General features: G+C 40.8%; 1 protein-coding gene across 1 annotated transcript in view; it reads right to left on the bottom strand.

The window, feature by feature from the left end:
* CFI (complement factor I) overlaps positions 1-16801 on the bottom strand; it is a 50468-nt gene extending 33667 nt beyond the window's left edge. The window contains exons 1-3 of the mRNA XM_027543846.1: positions 16603-16801; positions 9005-9052; positions 2830-2889 (exon numbers count right to left, since the gene is read on the bottom strand). Of these exons, the coding sequence (XP_027399647.1) occupies positions 2830-2889; positions 9005-9052; positions 16603-16659 (165 nt within the window). The 5' untranslated portion in view covers positions 16660-16801. The remainder of the gene's footprint in view (positions 1-2829; positions 2890-9004; positions 9053-16602) is intronic.
* Positions 16802-21510: the final 4709 nt, after the last annotated feature.

Below are 21510 nucleotides of genomic sequence, written 5' to 3'. Positions count from 1 at the left end.
CTGCTAAGTCACTTCAGTTGTGTCCGACTCTGTGCAACCCCACAGATGGCAGCCCCCCGGGCTCCCCCGTCCCTGGGATTCTCCAGGCAAGAACACTGGAGTGGGTTGCCATTTCCTTCTTCAATGCATGAAAGTGAAAAGTCAAAGTGAAGTCGCTCAGTCGTGTCTGACTCTTAGCGACCCCATAGACTGCAGCCTACCAGGCTCCTCCGTCCATGGGATTTTCCAGGCAAGAGTTCTGGAGTGGGGTGCCATTGCCTTCTCTGCACCAGTCACCTTAAGGAGTAGCAAATTTGGTGCTGATTATAGTCTCATGGAATGGACTGATGAATGAAGCTGATTAATTCTATTAATAAATGCAAAACCATTTGCCAAACTCCTACTTTGTGCAAAATCCTGGTAAAATGAACATGATATTGGCTCTGTCTTTCAAGGGTTTGACACCTAGACAGTAAGATAGAAATACACATAAAAACTAGGGTAAGTGATGTAGCAGTCATACAAACAAGATGCAGTACTCTTGGAGATCCAGAGTGGGAGAGACTACATCTTTCCAGGGGCTTTTTTGATGTTGTTGCCACTCCATGGGGCATCGGGGATCTTAGTTTCCCAACTAGGGATCAGACTCTTGACCCTTGCAGTGGAAATGCAGAATCTTAACCACTGAACCACCAGGGAAGTCCCTCCAGGTGCATTTTAAAAGGCCTCATGGAGCATCTAAGCAGAGCGAGGAAAGTCAGGTGTTAGCAGAGGGTTGGTGCTAGCAAAACACAGGAAGGGTGGTGCACATCATGAGCAGTCCCACCCGATGGCTCTAGGCTTGTGTGTGCTTCAGCTGGGGTGGTCACGGGTTAGGAAACCCTGCCTAAGGAGTATACCAGCCAGAAGGGAGACAGGCAAGCCCATCTCTGGTAGACATGAGTCAAGGTAGATATGCTCAAGCTCCCTGGTAGACATGGGCCAAAGACGCCATCAGGACTGTGTTCTGGGTCCTTGGCCTGACTAGGAGGCTTGGGAACATCTCGAAGAAGAGCTGATATCTGGATTGAGTTCTGAGAGCGCTCAGGAGGAGTCTACTGGCAGGGGGGGGTGGGTACACACTCCAGGCAGAACTGTGAAACCCTGACAGTAAAAACAGTGCATTTCAGGCTGAGGGATAGAGCAAGAGGGTGGTGGGGGATAAGGTAGCCGGTCCTGAGGGAGTCCCTGGGAGACTTTTTTTGAATTTCCTTAAATTTGCATTGGAGGAAGATCTTTCTGGAGATCAGATCAGACAGCTAGGCAGGAGGCCAATTAGACCTGTGGGGGAATTCTCTGGCAGTCCAGTGGTTAAGACTCCACGCTTCCATTGCAGGGGCCCCTGTTCCATCCTTGGTTGGGAAACTAAGATTCCGCATATGATCAGTGCTGCTAAAAAAAAAAAAAAAGACCTCCAGGAATCCAGAAGAAATACAGTGAAGGCTGGAAATAGTTCAATTGGGTCAAAAGCCAGTTGTGGAAAGTTAATGCTCTCTCTCTCTCTCTGTGCTCCAGGTATCCCTCTGAAGGATGGGCGTCCTTTTATCTGGTCTCCCCAGCCTCGGGCCATAAGAGTTCCCACCCCTCCCCAACCCGTACTCTTGCTCAGTGGGCAGAAACAAGTTAAACAATCTTTAAGGGCTGTGATGAAGAAAAAAATCAGTCACTTAAAGACCACATAAAACTTTGCAAAAGCTGTGAAAGTCATTCTATCTGATGTGATTTTTAGTAAACTTTATCAAATAACCAGGAAATTTGACAAATTTATCATTAAATACACCAATTTTTGATACACTGGTCTAGAATAAAATCTACTACTTAATACTTTCCATGGTTCCATGTACCTTTTTTGGTAGCACTTATTAGAGTTGAACTTTGTAATTATTTAGCTCCTGTACCTTCCACTGATAAAATTTAAGTGCCCTGACAGCTAGGACAGTCACCCTTTTAGGGACAATCACCTTTCTATTGAAAAATCAATATTTTAATTGGGTGAAAATTTTTCTTTTTTCCCCAGATTTATCCCTTTCTGAGGTGTCATTTTCCCCTGAGTTTTAGACTGAAACTTGGACAAGTGTCATCAACTTTTCAGTCATTCTTAGAGCAAAAACAAAAAATTAAAAGACACTTGGTCTCATGAAGAGTCACATATTGAAGGAGGAAACAGACAGAACAGGCTCCATCTTGAGAGCAGGACTCAATCTCGGGCTGGACTGTGGACTTTGAGTTATTTATGTCCAGTATCTGTGGAAGTGACATACCAACTGGAAAACCAGAACCTCCCCACCACCCCCCACCCCATGGAAGAGCCCCAGGGCTTGTACCTAGACTCTCGGGGCCTAAAAGAATACCCTAATTATCTGTGTAACTGAATAGAATCATAAATTCTATTATGCTTATTGGAATATGACCACAGGCCTATTGATAATTGTCCACTGTTAACTACCTAGGCTTGAGGCCTATGAATCATGGGTTAACTTTGATTGTATCTTTCTTTTCCTTTGTTCAGACTAGTTTCAGGGAATGTGGGGAGGTGGGTTTGGGGACATACACTTAGGGTATATAGATCACATCAGATCAGATCAGATCATTCGCTCAGTCGTGTCCAACTCTTTGCGACCCCATGAATCGCAGGGTATATAAGGTCTTCACAAAAACTGGTTGGGGTCCTTGGCTAAGAGGAGACTCTGCCTTGGGCCTGCCGGTGTAATAAACTGCACTCTACTATCTGCATTGTCCTTCCAAGTGAGTTTGTTTCCCGGAATGTGTGGCTACAACAACATAACAGCAAGTAATTATATAGACTCTGACCTTCACTTCAGATGAAGCTTCTGTCTCCTTGCTCAGACTTGCTTCAGGGGCGTGGTGAGCCTGGAATGCATCGAATGAACAGTGAAAAACAAAACACACAAACAACCAAAAAGACCCCCCAAAAACAAACCAAAAAAAAAAAACCACACACACACACACTCTGAGGAGAATTTTACCCTTTTTAGTAGCTGAAGATGTGGAATAAGCAGAAGATATTTTGCTCTTCAGCCAGAGAGATGTTGCTCATGTGTCTAATTTTGCAGAGAGCTTCAGAAGAGGAAGCTGAAAAAAAGGCCACTGAATTTGATGAACAAAGATGACTGGGATCCTTGAGGCAGAAGTTTTAGCTGAATGTCAGAGGCAGAGACCAGACATTGGTGAGCTGAGGCCAGAATGGGCAGTGAAGAAATGGGAACAGAAGCATGGGCTAACTCTGTTGATCGGTCCTGTACTCAGACATGGGAGACTGACCACAGACTTTACAGAAACTTCTGCCTCCTCTCCAAGTTTCATTAAAATGAGAGTAATATAATTTAAAAAAAAGGCATAATCAATGAGGCCAAGGAGAATGGGGGAGAGGATTATAGACTTGGGATATTATTGAAAGGTTGGAAGCCGGAAAGCAGATGGGCAGGTGGTAATAGGTTTAGCACACGACAGAGCAATGAAACCCAAACCTAATGAGGGAACTCCATAAGAATAAAGCAAATTAACCCCCAGAGGACCCCAGAAAAGCTTAGGAACTGGGGCCCCTACTACTTCTGAAGAAGATGGAGTGGCTAAAAGAACCAAAGGATTAGTTAAAAGAATGGCTGTATGAATATGTTTTTAAGGAATCTCATATAAACAGCAGAAGAAACAACAAATGTTTGAAAGTTGTTTCTAGTTAGAGAGAGTCAAGGGTGAGGAGGTGTGTGTGAGAGAGGTGTTTAATGTTATGTGTATCTGTGGTAGTCGCTTGGTCATGTCCCTTTGTGACCCTTTGACCCCAAGGACTGTAGCCTTCCAGGCTCCTCTGTCCATGGGATTCTCCAGGCAAGAATACTAGAGTGGGTTGTTATTCCTTTCTCCAGAGGATCTTCCTGACCCAGGGATTGAACCTGGGTCTCCTACATTGCAGGCAGATTCTTTACCATCTGAGCCACCAGGGAAGTCCATCTAAGCCCAACCAATTGTTAAATAAATTATTAAATATTTTAATATCACCATGATTTTAAGCCCTGTGGTATTATTTGCCTTTGTAATTGTATATAGAATTAATTTAGTAAAAAACAGCTAAATGAAAAAGAAGGTCATCATGCTTTCAGTATAGAAAGCATTAAGGTTAGGCTTTGAAGGGGAAAAAAATGGAAAGATAGTATCATAAAGGGACACAGTAAAGAGAGATTTTTGTTGTTAGGTGAGATTTCATCATGAGTAAAGGGTAAGGTCAGTAATCCAACGGAATGGGAAAGATGGGAGCTTTAAGAGAGAAAGGGCAAAATTGTTAGAATAAGGTTGAGGATGGGATGGGAGAAGGTATAACCAGAGCATGGGGGAGAAGATTGCCTTTGGAATTAGGCAGTTTTCTATTTCTAAAATTTCTTATTGTAAGTGGAATAAATTTTATGATAATATTACCATTTAAAATTTAAGATTGATGGTAATGGCAAATACCAACACTGTGGCTGCTGACAATGGCAATAATCAAAGGAAAGTTAGAAAATTATTTGTGATGGCGGAAAACAGTAAAAGTAAGGCTTTCTTATTCACTGTGTAAAACCTGATGGCAAAAAGTTTTAACTCTAAAGGGACTGGGTAAGTCACAGTTGCCCATGGAGCCTCAATGTCTAAGCAGTAGGCTGATGATCTTAGAGGACATTATTAAAGGGGTTTCTACATGCATTTTTACACCAGTCTTTGCTGTAGACAGAATATAAACTATTCCTCATACATTCATGTGTGTTTATCTTTCCAATGGGTGTGGAAGCTGTTAAAATTAATAAGAAGCAAAATTATTTAAATCATCACTGAAATTATATTGATTGTGTAACTTCCTTCCTTCCTACAATAACGGATACTAAAACTACAGCTACTATTCTGCCTATAGTTGATGGTGAAAGGTAGAGTGGTGGATCTAAGTATTTTCTTAGGATTTGTTTTTGTGGTAAACATAATACTATTTACTAAAATCTCATGTAACTCTTATTTCCAAGCAAATGGTGAGGCTGCATTTCCTTCTTGTGGCTGGATGTGGTGGTGACTTGCTTTGCCCACAGAAATGTAAGCTGAAGTAACATGTATTGGTTTCAGGTAGAAACATTTAATTTCCAGTGCTCAACAATGCTACTTACTTCTGCTCTGTTATGGTGATCAGGGGAGCATGTGTTTCAGAGGCACCATAGAATCAAACCAGCTCAGAAGGTTGGCCCAACACATGGAGGATGTGTTCACTGGAGAGTTACCCAGACCCACAGTCTTTGCATGAGAAAAAATTAACTTTTCTTATGTCAAGCCACTAAGATTTGAGGATTGGTTCTTATTGGAGTGTAGCCAAAACTGACTGATACACATAGCCATCTAGAAATAGTCTTTATAATCCCAAACCTTGAGAACCACTTGTCTAGGGAGATTGGGACAAACTGAATCATTCTGTGTGTAAGCTATGTGTGAGCTGATGGAGTATGCTAAAGAAGCCTTTTTCCCATTGTTATTGAGTCTGGAATTTAAAGCTGAAAAAGAAGAGTACCAAATACATGGAAAGTACTCCCAGTTGTAGCCTAGGACTGTCTGCCTCACTCACGTGAGGTGTGTAATTGTGCAAATGCAGATTCTTGGACCCAAGCATTTGACCTCCTGAGTTAGAATTTCTGAGGGGAGACCTTGAATCTGTACTGTAAACAAGCTCCATAAAGATTCTTACACTCCCCAAGGATGGAGAGCCACTCCTATTGTGCAATAATTTTCAAAGTGGATTACATAAACGCCGGGGATGTGAAGATAACCCAGAGGGTGAAATAACTTTGTATGTTTTATTGAAAAAGTAGAAAGACAGAAATGAACCTTTTCTAATATTTGAATATGGATTGGCTCTTCACAGCATATTCACTCACTATTTATTGAGAGCCTACTATATGCTGGGCACTGCTCTGGGTCCTGGGGACACAAGTGCAAAAAGTAAATAAAGAATAAACATAGGGACCTCCCTGGTGATCCAGTGGCTAAGACTTTGTGTTTCCAATGCAGGGGGCCCAGGTTCAGTCCCAGGACATGCATGACATCCCACATGTCACAATTAAAGATTCCAAATAAGACCCGGTGCAGACAAATAAATAAATATTTTTTTTAAAAAAGAATAAATATGTAGTATGACATAAGGAGACAAACACAAACACACAGTAAGAGAAAGAGAGAGATTGTGGAGAGTGAGGGGCAGGATTGCTATTTTTGCATATAGGGTTGTCAAGGAAGACTTTGAGGAAAAGTCCTGGGAGCAGATGCCTGAAGGTGAGTGAGTAAGCCATGCAGATATCTAGGGGTGAAGTGTCACAGTCAGAGGAAACAGCCAGAGCAAAAGTTGAGGGGTAGAAGTATATGTGATGTGCTCTTGGACCAGGACGCTGGTGTGGCTGGAGGGCTGTGAATGGCTGAAGGGAGAACAGGAGGAGATGAGGCCAGAGAATTGGAGGGATGTGTGATTGATCACATAGGACCTTGTTGGCTACTGGAAAGATTTTGGCTTTTCCACTGGAGGATGTGAGCAAATGATGTTGAGAGGGTAGGCAGATAATGAAGAATTGGTAAAGGAGATAAGAAGACGTGGCCAGTGAAGTAAAAGACAAATAAACAGAAAATGGTGACACAGAGGCAGAGAGAAGGAAGGGATGATTAGCAGTTGTGTGATACTCCTCCAGTAAGATGGGGATCTTGACAAAGGTTATTTTGGTAGAATGTGGGAACTCAAGCCAGACTGGGTTGGGAAGCCCCAAGAAATAATAGAGAAATTGAGCATAGCAACTTTTTTGAAGATTAGATGTCAAGAAGCACAGAGAAATGGGGTAATAATTGGAGGGCATTATTGACTACACTAAAGCCTTTGACTCTGTGGATCACAGCAAACTGGAAAATTCTTAAAGAGATGGGAACACCAGACCACCTTACCTGACTCCTGTGAAACCTGTGTGCAGGTCAAGAAGCAACAGTTAGAACTGGACATGGAACAACGGACTAGTTCAAAATCGGGAAAGGAGTACGTCAAGGCTGTATATTGTCACCCTGCTTATTTAACTTATGTGCAGAGACATCATGTGAAATGCCAGGCTGGATGAAGCACAAGCTGGAATCAAGATCACCAGGAGAAGTATCGATAACCTCAGATATGCAGATGACACCACCCTATGGCAGAAAGTGAAGAGGAACTAAAGAGCCTCTTGATGAAGGTAGAAGAGGAGAGTGAAAAAGCTGGCTTAAAATTCAGCATTCAGAAAACTAATATCATGGCATCTGATCTAATCATTTTATGGCAAATAGATGGGGAAACAATGGAAACAGTGACAGACTATTTTCTTGGGCTCCAAACTCACTGCAGATGGTGACTGCAACAATGCAGTTAAAGGAGACATGCTCTTTGGAAGAAAACCTATGATAAACCTAGACAGCATATTAAAAAGCAGAGACGTTACTATGCCAACAAAAGTCCGTCTTGTCAAAGCTATAGTTTTTCCAGTAGTCACGCATGGATGTGAGAATTGGAAGGCTGAGCATTGAAGAATTGTTAATTTTGAACTGCAGTGTTGGAGAAGACTCTTGAGAGTCCCTTGGACTGCAAGGAGATCAAACCAGTCAATCCTAAACAAATCAGTCCCAAATACTCATTAGAAGAACTGATGTTGAAGCTGAAGCTCCAATACTTTGACCACCTCATGTGAAGAGCTGACTCATAAGAAAAGACCCTGATGCTGGGAAAGATTGCAGGCAGGAAGAGAAAGGGATGACAGAGGATGAGATGGTTGGACGGCGTCATCAACTCAATGGACATGAGTTTGGGCAAGCCCCAGGAAATGGTGAAGGTCAGGGAAGTCTGGCGTGCTGCAGTCCATGGGGTTGCAAAGAGCTGGACCTGACTGAGTGACTAAACAACAAAATGGGGTCAAGAGAAGGTTTCTCTGTCAGGATGGAGAATCATATTCATGTGCTTGATTATGGGACATTATAGACTATATCATCTACTTTTAGCTGAAATAATCTTCACAGATGGACAAGCGATTTAGAGATGCATGTACTGAAATGATATCAGATTGACAATAATGCCAAAATACAACATCAATAAACAAGAAAATGGCAGAGTCTACACTTCCAGCTACAGCAGAAGCTGTTCACTAGCCACACCATGGGGTTCAAGATCCCACAATCTACATGAGTCAAATAGAAAGCTAATCAGATATGAAAAGAAGCCAACCCTCCCCCAATCAATAATATTAAAGAGACTAATTGAAATATAGGTTTCCATCGAATATTATCATTGAAACTTTCCCTGTGTTTATTGTGTGTGTTGACTTAGCAGCAGCAGCAGCTCTTTGTAAGGTATCTTTTCCAATTAATATGATATTGAAATCAAATGAAAAAATTTAAAAATAGTGTATTTGATGATTATATTTCATTAAAGATTAACAGTAAGATTATTATTAAAGTACTTGTTTTTAAAATTTTATTTTTTAAAGTATATTTATACAGTAGAGTATATATTATTTATAAATAAATATATTCACATATACTTGGGGAACATGCACAAAAATTTTTAGTGATTACTACAATAGCCTAGTTATCTCTAAAACATGACTCAATTCCCTTAGCTGCTGTTTCTTTTTTTTTTTAGGGGGGATCATTTCTTTGGTATTTGTGATGCTGTAATGATTATCCTGCTGTAAACTTTATCTTTTTATTCTAGGCAGGAGTACAAGTTAGCTTTTTTGTTAGCCATGGCACGTGGATTGTGGGATCTTAGTTCCTCGACCAGGGATTGATCCTGCACCCTTGGCAGTGAAAGCATGGTGAAAGGCCTAAGCACTTGACCTCCAGGGAATTTCCCAGTGAAGCCATTTTAGACGGACAGTTGGTTATTAGACAACAAACAAGAAAAAAAACAAAAACACAACAATCTACTATCCCACCCTGGTATACAGCCATATAGCTTTACCTCTGATTTCTTCACTGCCTTTGACTTTCCTCGTTTTCTAAAATTATCCTATAAACAAAAGAAAAAAATAATCAATTATGACCAAGTAGAGCAAAAGTCCACCATTTTCCATCCTGCTTTTTGCTGTAAAAACGTCGAAAATTCCCCTCTACTGCTAACTAGCTGTGTGATTTTTGGTAAATGACTTTACCTTGATGGTTGTTTCTTCTTCTGTGAAATGTGGAAAATAAAAAGAATATCCTCACAGAGCTGCTGTGAACAGCAAGTGCAAAATACATGGGACGGCACAAATAAACACTGAAGATCCTACACAGACGCTAATGTGACGCTGACTGTGGTAGACTGCTTATGGCCCCAGTTCTACTGCTCTTTATCCTATCCTTTGCTGTTCTCTCTTCCTCCGGAGAGGGGAGGTACGTTTTCCTACTTCTAGATTCTGGGCCTGGCCAGTGACTTGCTTTGGACAACAGGAAGTCAGCATATGTGACATAAGAGATGCTTGGAGGGTACTTGTGCAACTGGGTCTGTCCTTCTGCTTCTCTGCCATAGCTACAGGAAGAAGATGATCAGGCCAGCAACGAAGAATCACTCCAGCTGAGCCCACCTTAGATGAGATGATCTCCAGCTAACCTGTAGGCGAGTAAACTAAATCAGGTTACATGCCACTGAGATTTTGTGATGATTGGATCAGGATGGCCAACAGGTACAATCAGGATTTCCCTGGAAAACACTGAGGAATAAGATGGAAAAGTTTCAAAAAGAGTAAGCAATATAAACTTTTGTCTTTCTTCCAGAAGTGAATAAACAGCTCATATCCTGAAAGTTAACAGTCATATCAGAACATTTCCACTGAAAGAGTTTTAGGCCCTATGCGGCCTCAGTTCCTTCTCATCGTGGTCTTCACTAGCAATTTTTCCCTCCAATTTTATTTCAGGGTCATTTCCATCACTTTTGCCTCAGAGAGTGCAAAACAAAACAAAACAATGGTGTAGTTTCTTGGTCTTGTTTTGTTATAATGAATGTAAAATGGATGAAAAAATTTTTTCATTTTTAATTGATATTTTTTAAAATAGAAAACACATAGAAATATTACAAAATGTTCAAAAGGGTGCCTGTAAAAATTATATTTCTCTCCTGTTATCCCTTCACTCCCTCAAGCACTACCGCAGAGTCAACCACTTAATAGTTCCTAGTGAACCTTTCCGGAGAAGGCAATGGCACGCCACTCCAATACTCATGCCTGGAAAATCCCATGGATGGAGGAGCGGGGTGGGCTGCAGTCCATGGGGTCGCTAAGAGTCGAACACGACTGAGCGACTTCACTTTCACTTTTCACTTTCATGCATTGGAGAAGGAAATGGCAACCCACTCCAGTGTTCTTGCCTGGAGAATCCCAGGGACAGGGGAGCCTGGTGGGCTGCCATCTATGGGGTCGCAGAGTCAGACACGACTGACGTGACTTAGCAGCAGCAGCAGCAGCAGCAGTGAACCTTTCCAGAGATCATCACTGTATATGTGAACCCATACTTTACTAATTCTGCACCCCCAACACCAGTATAATTTACAACCAGTAGCCAACAAAGGGAATTTAGATTGTTTCCAATGTTCTGTTATTATAAAGTGTTGTATAAATCTCCTCGTATAATACACATTATTTCCCCCATATGCTAAGTATATTTGTCAGTACTTACCTGGGAGTAACACTGCTGAATCAAAGAAATGAGCAGTTTTAGTTTAGAAAGACATTGGCTAATTTCTCTCTCCAGTGTGCATGCTCAGTTGCAAACTCTTGTGACCCCATGGACTGAAGCCCGCCAAGCTCCTCTGTTCATGAAAATTTCCAGGCAAGAATACTGGAGTGAGTTGTCATTTCCTACTACAGGAGATCTTCTCCACCCAGGGATGAACCTGGGTCTCCTGAATTGGCAGGTAGATTCTTTACCACTGAGCCACCTGAGAAGCCCTTCTCTCTCTAGAAATTGCTCAAATTTGAACTCTTATCATCAATATATCAGTTCAGTTCAGTCGCTCAGTCATGTCCAACTCTTTGCAACCTCATGAACTGCAGCACGTCAGGCTTCCCCGTTCTCACCAACTCCTGGAGCTTGCTCAAAGACATGTACATCGAGTTGGTGATGCCATCCAATCATCTCATCCTCTGATGTCCCCTTCTCCTCCTGCCTTCAATCTTTTCCAGCAATAGGATCTTTTCCAATGAGTCATTTCTTTGCATCAAGTGACCAAGTATTCGAGTTTCAGGTTTGTTGAAACAGTTTCAGCTTCAGCATCAGTCCTTCCAACAAATATTCAGACTGATTTCTTTTAGGATTGACTGGTTGGATCTCCTTGCAGTCCAAGGGACTCTCAAGGGTCTTCTCCAACACACAGTTCAAAATTATCAGTTCTTTGGCACTCGGCTTTCTTTATGGTCCAACTCTCACATCCATACATGACTACTGGAAAAACCATAGCTTTGACTAGATGGACCTTTGTCCATCATAGAGAGGCAAAGTCATGTCTCTGCTTTTTAATATACTGTCTAGGTTGGTCATAGCTTTTTTTCCAAGGAGCAAGTGTCTTTTAATTTCATGGCTGCAGTCACTATCTGCAGTGATTTCGGAGCCCAAGAAAATAAAGTCTGTCACTGTTTCCATTGTTTCCCCATCTATTTACCATGAAGCGATGGGACTGGATGCCATGATCCCAGTTTTTTGAATGTTGAGTTTTAAGCCACATTTTCACTCTCCTCTTTCATCAAGAGGCTCTTTAGTTCTTCTTAGCTTTCTGTCATAAGGGTGGTGTTTCTGCGTATCTGTGGTTATTGATATTTCTCCAACCCCATGGACTATACAGTCCATTGTATTCTCCAGGCCAGAATATTGGAGTGGGTAGCCTATCCCTTCTCCAGGGGTCATCAATATATGACAGGGCCTATTTTCCATCTTCTTAACCACAGAAAACATTAAACATTTTTATCTTTGTCAATTAGCTATATAAAAATGTCATCAGAGAATAGTTTTATCTGCATTTTCCCCCAATTACTGAGGTTGAACACATTTCTTTTTTTTTTTTCTTTTTTAATTAATTAACTACTTTGTGGCTGTACTGGGTCTTCACTGCTGCATATAGGCCCTCTCTAGGTGCTGCAAGTGGAGCCTCCTCCCTAGCTGTGGTGCTTCTCACTGCAGTGGCTTTGCTTGTTGCGAAGCACAGGCTCCAGAGTGCATGTGCCCAGCAGTTGTGGTGCACGGGCTTAGCTGCCCCATGGCATGTGGAATCTTCCCAGACCAGGGATGGAACCCGTGTCCCCTGCATTGCCAGGCGGATTCTTAGCCACTGGATCACCAGGGACATTCTAGGTTCATTATCTTTTATCAAATTTCAGAAGTTTTTGGTTATTAATTCTTCAAATATTCTCCGACTCTCTCTTCTCCTTCTGAGATTCCAATTGTGTGTATACTGATGGTTTCTCTTTTTATTCTTCTTTCTGCTCCTCAGATAATTTAATTGACCAATCTTCAGCTTCACTTACTCCTCTGCCTGCTCAAATCTGCTATTAAAACCCTCTAGTGAATTCTTTGTTATACTTTTCAGTCTAATTCCTTAAGTTTCTATCTTTCATGGATATTCTCTATTTGTTCCTACATCCTCCTCGTTTTTTTTTTTTTTTTTTGGTTATTTGAATATATTTAAGATGTTTGACTTAAAGTCTTTGTCTGGTGAGTTCAAAGTCTGTTCTTCCTCAGAAATAATTTCTCCTGTGAATGGGCCATATTTTCTTGTTTCATTGCATGCTTCATATTCTTTGTTGGAGACTGGATATTTTTAATATTATAATGTTGTAATTTTTGAAATCAAATTCTTTCTTCTTCTCAGGGTTTGCTTTCCTTGATTCCTGTAGACTATAGCTATTTATTAATTTTTCAAAACTGTTTCTATAAAGGTTTTTTTTTTTTTTTTTTTCTGTCATGTGTGGTTTCTGAAGTCTTGGTTTCTTTACCTTGCATTTAGCTAGGATTTAGACAAAGATTTCCTTCAACACAAGCAACCAGAGAGAGAGGAAAAGAAAGGGAAATGGACAGGGAGGGGAAAAAAGAGAAAGGAAGGAAGAAGGAAATGAAAGAAAGGAAAGAAGGAAAGAAAAGAATAAGGAATCCTTGAAATTGAGAACAACAAAAAAACCTCTTCCGAGCTTGCAAATTGCCTCTGTGCTGGGGCACTTCAGTGCTCAGTACTTAACCAGAGTTTTGAAAATTCTGTCTTAGCTTTTACTTCACATTTGCACTGAGCCTGGAGGTCTAGGCTTAGGGTCTTCTTAGGTGTTTTCTGGGCTTCTTGCCTGGGCATGTGTGTTGCTTTCTAAATTCCTCAGGATACACAGGGGCTTTTGAATGCCCTAATTTCCAGCTGAAACTCTAACTTTTCCTTCCAAGCTTCTGCACTCTATTGTAGGCCTCAACTGTTTTGTCTCAGGTGGAGGTAGATTGTTTATTTGCTTGCCTTTATGATGTTTTTGAGGAATGCCTGCTGCCTTTCCACTCTGAGTTCCAGGTTAGATGAAAAAAAGACAAATTTATTGCTTCAGTCTTTCAAGTAGCCCCTGGATAGGTTAGAACAGACAAACACAATTTCTTTTTAAATAAAGTCTGCTCTGCTCCATTTAGAACTGGGGACTAGAGTTCCACACTGGGAATCTGGATTGCTATCTTCAAGACTGCCACTGAGTTGGTATCTGGGTGGGGTAAGGGCAAGTAGAAATACTGCAGTTTTCCTGCCATTTTTAAGTTGCCTTTTTCCTTCATTCAGCATTCACTTGGGTACTGTGGGACTTTGATAACAGGAGTTCTGACAAAGTTGGTTTTGAACACTTGCTTGACTTTTCTAGTTTTTTTTTGTGGACAAGTGTTTGGATTTGCCTACTCTGCCTTGCTAGCTGACGTCACTCTCTACACTGTGTATTGCCTCTGTGCATATTCTCTTTCCAGATCTCATCACTCTGTTGACCATTACCCCAGTTCTTTCCTTCCAAAATACTACCCATATAAACCGAATTTTATAATATGCTTTTAGGGTTAAAAAAAAAGCTTTGGTCAGGGATTATGTCACAGCCAAGTATACCACAGTATTTAACCATATTGACTAAAATATTTGGCTTCCCTATTCATTACTGGGACTTCCCTGGTGGCTCTGATGGTAAAGGAACTGCCTGCAATGCAGGAGACGGTTTGATCCTTAGGTTGGGAAGATCCTGTGGCAAAGGGAATGGCTAGGTACTCCAGAATTTTTGCCTGGGGAATTCCAGGTAAGGAATTCCTGTTCCTTACCACCCCTTTGTTACTGACACAGCAGCCACTCCCTCTGCACTCTGAGTTTCTTTCCCACCCTTTCCTAAGTCCCCTTACCTCTCTGTCTGGGTAGGTTCAGTAAAACCAGGATTCTCATCTCACTGTTCAGAACAACTTCACTGCCAGCCCATCCCATCATTGACATAATCCACTTTCAAATCAGTCCATCGAAATGTTTTGATATAAAAAGGGGGTGGGGCTTTTTATCCCCTAGAAGGAAATCTGCTCCCAGCTTTTACAATACAAAACTTTCTCCCAGCTGTACATATTTTATTTCATGTTGAAAATGTAGACACATTTTAAAACTTAGAACATATTTATGTTGTCTCTATGGTTGTTGCTCTTCAGCCGCTAAATCAGGTCTGATTCTTTGTGACCCCATGGACTGTAGCCCACCAGGCTCCTCTGTCCATGGGATTCTCCAGGCAAGAATACTGGAGTGGGTTGCCATTGCCTTTTCCAGGGGATCTTCCCGACCCAGGGAAGAACTCAGGTCTCCTGCATTGGCAGGTGGATTCTTTACTGCTGAGCCACCAGGGAAGCCCCTATCTCTATGGTAAGCTCTATTTAAAAATGATTATTTCTCAGCAGGTGCCATAAAAAATCATTCCACTTCCTTTTATAAAGAAATAATAATATTTTATGAAGTTGTGATTTCAAAATGCTGCTTCTTAAAGGAATGAAGACAATTTTATGATTGGATGATTGTTCAGTAAAAGAAAGAGGCTCTTTTCCTTTGTGGAAGTGAAAACTATTTTCAGTTTTCTTTTTTATTCTGCTTTTGTTCCAGGAACCCAAAATGTGGCTGAAATATCCTTTTTTTCAGAAAACAAAATTTTCTTGTTATAATGCAACACACATTTATTTGGTATTTAAAAAAGAAAAATGAAGAATGAATAAGACAAAATTTTTTAACTCTGAAAATTTGCAAATATATAAAACATAAAAATCATGAGTAATCCCATTACTCAGAGATACTGTTATCTGTTTAATATACACTCCCCATGAACTTTTAAACTGCCATTTATATAAGCATTTATTAATATATTTGTGTATATGTGTGTGTGTATTTTTCTTAACAAAAATAAGATTTTAGTGAGGCATTTTTTAATTTCAATAAATATAAAAGCATCATTTTAATGTGATAGTTATTTTTGGATGTGCAATAATTTAATCTATTTTAATCAACAAGCACTTACTTTATTTCCATTTGGTTTATACTCTAAACATTGCATATATAGTTTAGAACTTATAAGAAACTTAAGTATTTAATTCTGATATCTTAGGTAGTTCTCTTTAAACATTTTCTGCTATAAACGGACTTAAAAACAAAACAATTTTTGGAATTATTTCAAAACTCTTTGATCACAAAAGTAGGCAAATCATTAGCAAGTCTCTAATATGTCTTAAACATTTCTAACCTTAACAGGCTACCTTCCAGACTGGCTACGATCTGTTGTTTTGGCTTTAACTCCTTGAGTTGCCTACAAAGTCTCTACCCTGATCAAGTGGGTTTATTCATGGAGAGGAGCCCAGTGCTTTGCTGTCTTTCTGGCCATACCACTTGCTGTTTTTCAGGCTGAAAATCATTTCCTCTTTCTCTCCACTGATCAGATCTAATCCAGAATTATGCTGCTGCTGCTAAGTCGCTTCAGTCGTGTCCGACTCTGTGCGACCCCATAGCTCAAACCCCACTTGGCCCATAAACCCTTCCCAATCTCTGAGCAGGAAGGGACTTTTCCTCTCATTAAAGTCCCTTGGCAGATGATGATATTTGTGCCATTTTTTGGCAATTAAATATATATGTCTTATAACAGTTCCTTCTCATGTTTTCAAATATTTTTCAAATTATGCTTCTTATTTCCTCATTGGTATATTTGTATCATCTTTCTACAAGTGTACAAAAGGCTGTTGAAGGAAGGATCAGTCTTGCCCATCTCTATACCTTGCACATAGATAGGGCTTAATAAATGTTTACTGATTTAATAATTACTATAAATCATAGATCTATTAGTAAAATTTTCATTCAGTCCAATCTCTATGCACAGATATTAGCATATGAAACAAGCAATTTCTTCAAGCTCTTTCATCAAGATATAACATAAAATCTTGGTTACTGACTAAATACTGTCATCGTTGGCAAGTGAACTATGTAATCTTTAAGTCAAAATAATATCCTTGAGATTTTTTTCTGTATTTTTACAATATTTGAACTATCTACTTAAAAGTTTGTATAAATATTGAATTGCTTACCTCACAAAAACTTAAGTAGAAGCACAAAAGTAAGAGGATGACATGACCAAGCTTCATGTTGGAGACAATCAGGGTCTGTGTCTCTACTGTGGACTCCTCTGCACCCCAGGTATTCTTTGAAATTTAATTTTTAACCTCTGAAAAAATATTTAAAAAGAGCAGGCCTCCTAAAGAGCTTTGTACTTTTGAACTTGTGGAGAATTTGGCAAAAATCCAGAGTTTTACCGTAAATGAAACCAAAAAGACCTCAGCAAATAGCTGAGGGACTGTTTTCCCGCAGAGAAAACTGATGCCCCACCTCAATACTGAACAATGCCTTGTTCTGTTTGCTACAGTAGGCAGGCACCACTGAAAGAAATTTCTTATGCTTTGGTAAACACAGAATCATATTTTTCTTTAAGGACGAAGACTAGGAAATGGTAAGGAGTAAAACGTCCATCGTATTGAATGCTATGCTGAACACTAAAAATCCTCACCAAAATGCTTCCTTTATCAATCATGGGTTGTCCTGTGATAAGTTCTTTTTGTCTCAGCAGAAATGCTGTCACAGTTCGATTCTCCTGAAGCAGATGTGAGACAGAGTTTGGGGTGGGAGATACTTGTCAGGAATCAGCTCCTGGGAAAGGAAAGGAGGAGAAGCAGGAATGAACAGAAAGAGAAAGCAAACTGCAATGTGGGTTCAACAAAGTCTTGGCCAGCTTGGCAGGGGGAGGCTCTGGAGTGATAGCGGCCAGTCACAGGGGCCCTGGGTCATGCAGAAATGGCTGGGTCCTGCCTGCCTTTCTCAGTGACGTGACCTGGTGACAGTTGCCCAGGAAATGCACGCCCTTGGGTGAGTGGGTCTTCAGCTGCTGTCAGACAGAAGTGTCTGCTGACCACACTCTTCACAGCCAGACAGCCAGACCTTCCTTGAAAGGGGGATCTGGGAAACTCATCTCCTGGTCTTTCAGAGTCTACCATTTGCACCTTTGAGGTCTACTTTCTATGTATGTTTTAAGTGTGGCTCCTTCAAAATTGCAGTGGGCCTCTTCCTGAGAGATAATTTAGGAGAGGGAAGTTGCAGGGGGTTGGGGTGGGGGAAGGAACTGTAGCCCCTGGCCTTGCGGTTGATCTTGGGGCTGCAGTTAATCCTCATCCTCTGCCTCCTTCCTGTCCATTCTAGATTCCCTTCACCCTGAGTCTCCCCCTCTGCTGGCCTCAGTGGCTTACCTGGTGGCATGACCCTCAACCTCTTCCTGGAGTGGCCTGAGCCCCTGAAAACCATTCCCTTCTCAAACCATGGCTGCTGTTCCTATCCCTCTACTGTCACAAGAGATACCTGAGTAGCTCATACGGTTCCCCACACATTTCTCCCTACCCTGGCTGTGTAACAGCAGACTTCCTCTGAAGTGATAGGTTACTCCTATCAAGATGGTGACCCCTCCTCTCCCCAGGTAGCTCAATGTGCACCAGGCAGAAGGCAGAGCATATAGTTCACTGGGATTCTTGTTGTGCCCCAGGGCAACGGTGTGTTTTCTTTGAGAAACAGACCTCAGAGTGCAAAGTGTGGGGACAGGAAGCACATAGCTTCCAGTTGGTCATCAGAAGTGATGGCAAGTGTGGCCATTTCTGCTTCTGCTTCTTGGGTCGCAGACCTGTGTCTTCTCTCTGTTGCAGACACAGTGCGGCATGACGGTCCTTCGATTCAATGCATATACTGCTTCTTGGAGGACAGCACCCAGTCCTCAGAGTATTGTCTTAAGTGGCACCTCAGTTCGGCCTTCAGCAGGCTACGCCAATGCTCCGTAAGGCAGTCAGCTTCACAGTAGTGCAGTTATATGGTATGACCAGTGAATTGCTTGGCCAGAGCTCCAAGCTCACATCTCCTTTGTTAGAAAGTGGGTTACCCTATCTAGTAGGATGTTACACGGGATCCCTTGTTGGAGGATTAAATACTCTGTAATCCTTTGACTCATGACCCTGTGGCCCTGCAGGTAGGAAAGGTACCTGACTTTATGTCTGTTTATTTCTGTCTATTCCTGTGAGGATGTACCTCTGGCCTTTTTAAGAGTGAAACAACTGAATGATCAATTTACCACCGAGTGGCTAGCTGGTATCCTTGATGAGCTGTGCCATCTTGGGGGCTCAGCATTGGTCTCTGTTGCTGTCAGATTGGACATTTGTTGGTGGCAGTAGCCAAAGAAACCTTCAGGGCCTGTGATGTTACTGGCCATCTCTGTCACCATAGCCATTTTATCCTTGTGCCTGCTGTGCTAGTACTGAGGTGCTTGATGACTGAGACTGGTGGATATCAATTAGCTGAGTCATTTTGTTGATGATTGATTACTTTTCTTTAGTGGATGTTCTCTGGTGGTGTTAACATGCATTACAAAGATTTTTATACTTCATTCCCACTCCTATAGATACGTCCACAAGTTTTCTACTTAGACCTTCTTGTTCTTAATCTTTGAATATCTTTCATTATAGGGAAAAAGACCATCAGGCAATTACTACTGCCTGTGATTCCATATCCAGTCTAACCTTAGGCCTCTTTTTTCCCACGCAAAGTGGACAGCCATGTGTACAAGCTGAAGCTCTGCCCACTGGGAGGACTTTCTTCCACCACTGTGTTTCAGACAATTACCAAGCATGGCTGTCATTCAGCTGCCACTTTCAGGTTGTACCTACATACAGAGCCAACCCATCTGTGAAGCAAACTCAAACGTTTCTCTCCTCCTTCAGCTGCTCATACCAGGGTTCCCACAGAGCCACAGGTGTGGGCTGAGGGACACGGATGCAACAGTTTGGATTTGGGGGAAAAGAGAGAAATCTGGGCCACCTGCTCAAGTACTTTGCTTGTGCCCTTTGCTCCTCTGTGCTCTTTGTTCCAGATGTGACAGGTTCATCTCATGTTTTTGCTCGGCCTGTTCAACCTTGTACTTCATGGGTCTGTCAGGACCCTGCTTGTAGTGCGCATTTCTCACACAGCGACCTCTCAGTCATTCCACATTTACCAGTGTTCAGTAGGGTGTAGGTTGTTTCTCAAAAAGAATAACTCTCTGCTGCACATGCCATGGCCTTGCTGCAGAACTTGAGGGTGCTTTTCTTCCACTGGGTCTTCCTCAAACACTCTGCGCTGTTTTTTCCCATCTGTGATACCTCCAAAACCACAGGGTTTTCTGGATAACCACTGCAGAACTCTCTCCTGCTCTGGGAACCAAAGCATTCTTCAGTGTGAAATATTTGCCCCCAAATCAAATATTCCCAAAAGGAATATCTCCAAAAAGGCTGACTAAACTTTATGCTTCCTTCTTTGTGAAATGAAATACAAGACAAAATAATTTGTCTTTTACTTTAGATGTCTTGGAAGCAATCTGAGCTCTGTTTTCTCATAATTTTACTCGTGTGCCACTTGTCACTTGCTCTCTGGAGCATGTATGTCTTATCAAGGCATTCAGCATGCTGGCCACCTCTTGCTTATCTGCTCTGATTAAGGTAAAGCCATCAGTGTAATAAAACAATTTAATGTTCTATAAGAAATCTCAATGATACCCAGATCTCTTCAGACTTTCTTATGGCAGAAGTTGGAAGACAAGACTTATTAGAAAATTATAAATGTATACTGTTGTTCATCCCATGTGAATGCAAACTGTTTCCGATATTCTTTTCTGCTTAAAATACTTACAGTGGTTTCAGTTTTCCTGAAAACATTCTTATTGATATACTTTATAATATTGCTGAAACTAGAATCAAGGTTCTTATCTCTAAAAGAAATTTGATTGAAACAAATATGAAACCCTAGCAGGGGTGGAATTTCTAAGCTTAGAAAGAATAGAAGAAAACAAAAAGACATTTATATATCCAAATTATATTAAACATTTTATAACAAAAAAGCACTGAAAAGTGAACTAAGCATATAACTCAGGATACTATTTATAAAATAATGAAAAAGAATCAAAGTGGTACAAAGGAACTAATAAAGACATAAGCAATAGTAAGTAAACCAGAAACTAAAAAACTAGTAGACTTGATAAGTAACATGAGTCATTATGAGAAAAAATTTTTAAAAAGAGAGGGTAAAACAATTTTAGAGGAAAATTTAGCTATTGAAGTGGTCATTTCTAGGGGACTGCCAACATCCATTGTCCTTCATAATAGGGTCCCAATTTTCTGTGTGGAATTATCTTTCTTCTATTATGAGTTGTTTTTGGTAGGAGAGTAATTCCAGGCACCTGCTTTCCAAATGGAAGTTGAGAGATCCATATCCAGCCTCCTTCCATTCCTTTTTATAGCCCAGGGACTGATCAAAGAGTCTCTGTCTCTCTGGTGTTTGGGTCTTGAGTTAAGTGATAAGAGAACAAAAGAAACAGTTGTGAATTATTTATTGCAGCAAAAGGAGACCATACTGGTCAGACTGTTTCAGCTACAGATAAGCTTCCTTGGATTCCTTTAGGCCTTATTAAGTATCTTTAGTTCTTAAGCCTAGTTTCTTAGCCACCTGTCAGTACTTGCGAACATCCTGTTATTTTCTACTGAATTTTCTTTTACTAAAGTTAGCCAGTGAGGCTTGGTGGCTTGTCACTTAGAAATTTAAGTGATAAAGTCATGTGCAATTTATCAAATAACCTGAAGATCCGGGAAAAAAAAATGTCAAGGAAAATACAATTATCAGAATCGGCTTGGGATGAGATAGAAAATTCAAATAAATTAATAGCTAAGATGAAATGGAAATATTAAAGATTTTAAACTCCCAAAGGCACTAAGTTTTACCAACTTTTTTAAGAAAAATCATTCTCCTGTTATTTAAACTTTTTCAGAACATAAAAAAAGATAAAAAGCTCTCTGACTTACTAGCAATACTCTGACATACTTATCCAAAACTGGGTAAGATAAGCCTTTGAAAGAAATCTATAAACTAATCTTAATTAT

This window comes from Bos indicus x Bos taurus, chromosome 6, assembly GCF_003369695.1.
Source record: "Bos indicus x Bos taurus breed Angus x Brahman F1 hybrid chromosome 6, Bos_hybrid_MaternalHap_v2.0, whole genome shotgun sequence".
Lineage (NCBI taxonomy): Eukaryota > Metazoa > Chordata > Mammalia > Artiodactyla > Bovidae > Bos > Bos indicus x Bos taurus.
Note: the sequence above shows the minus strand (reverse complement) of the source record. Positions and strands in the feature narration are given on the sequence as shown.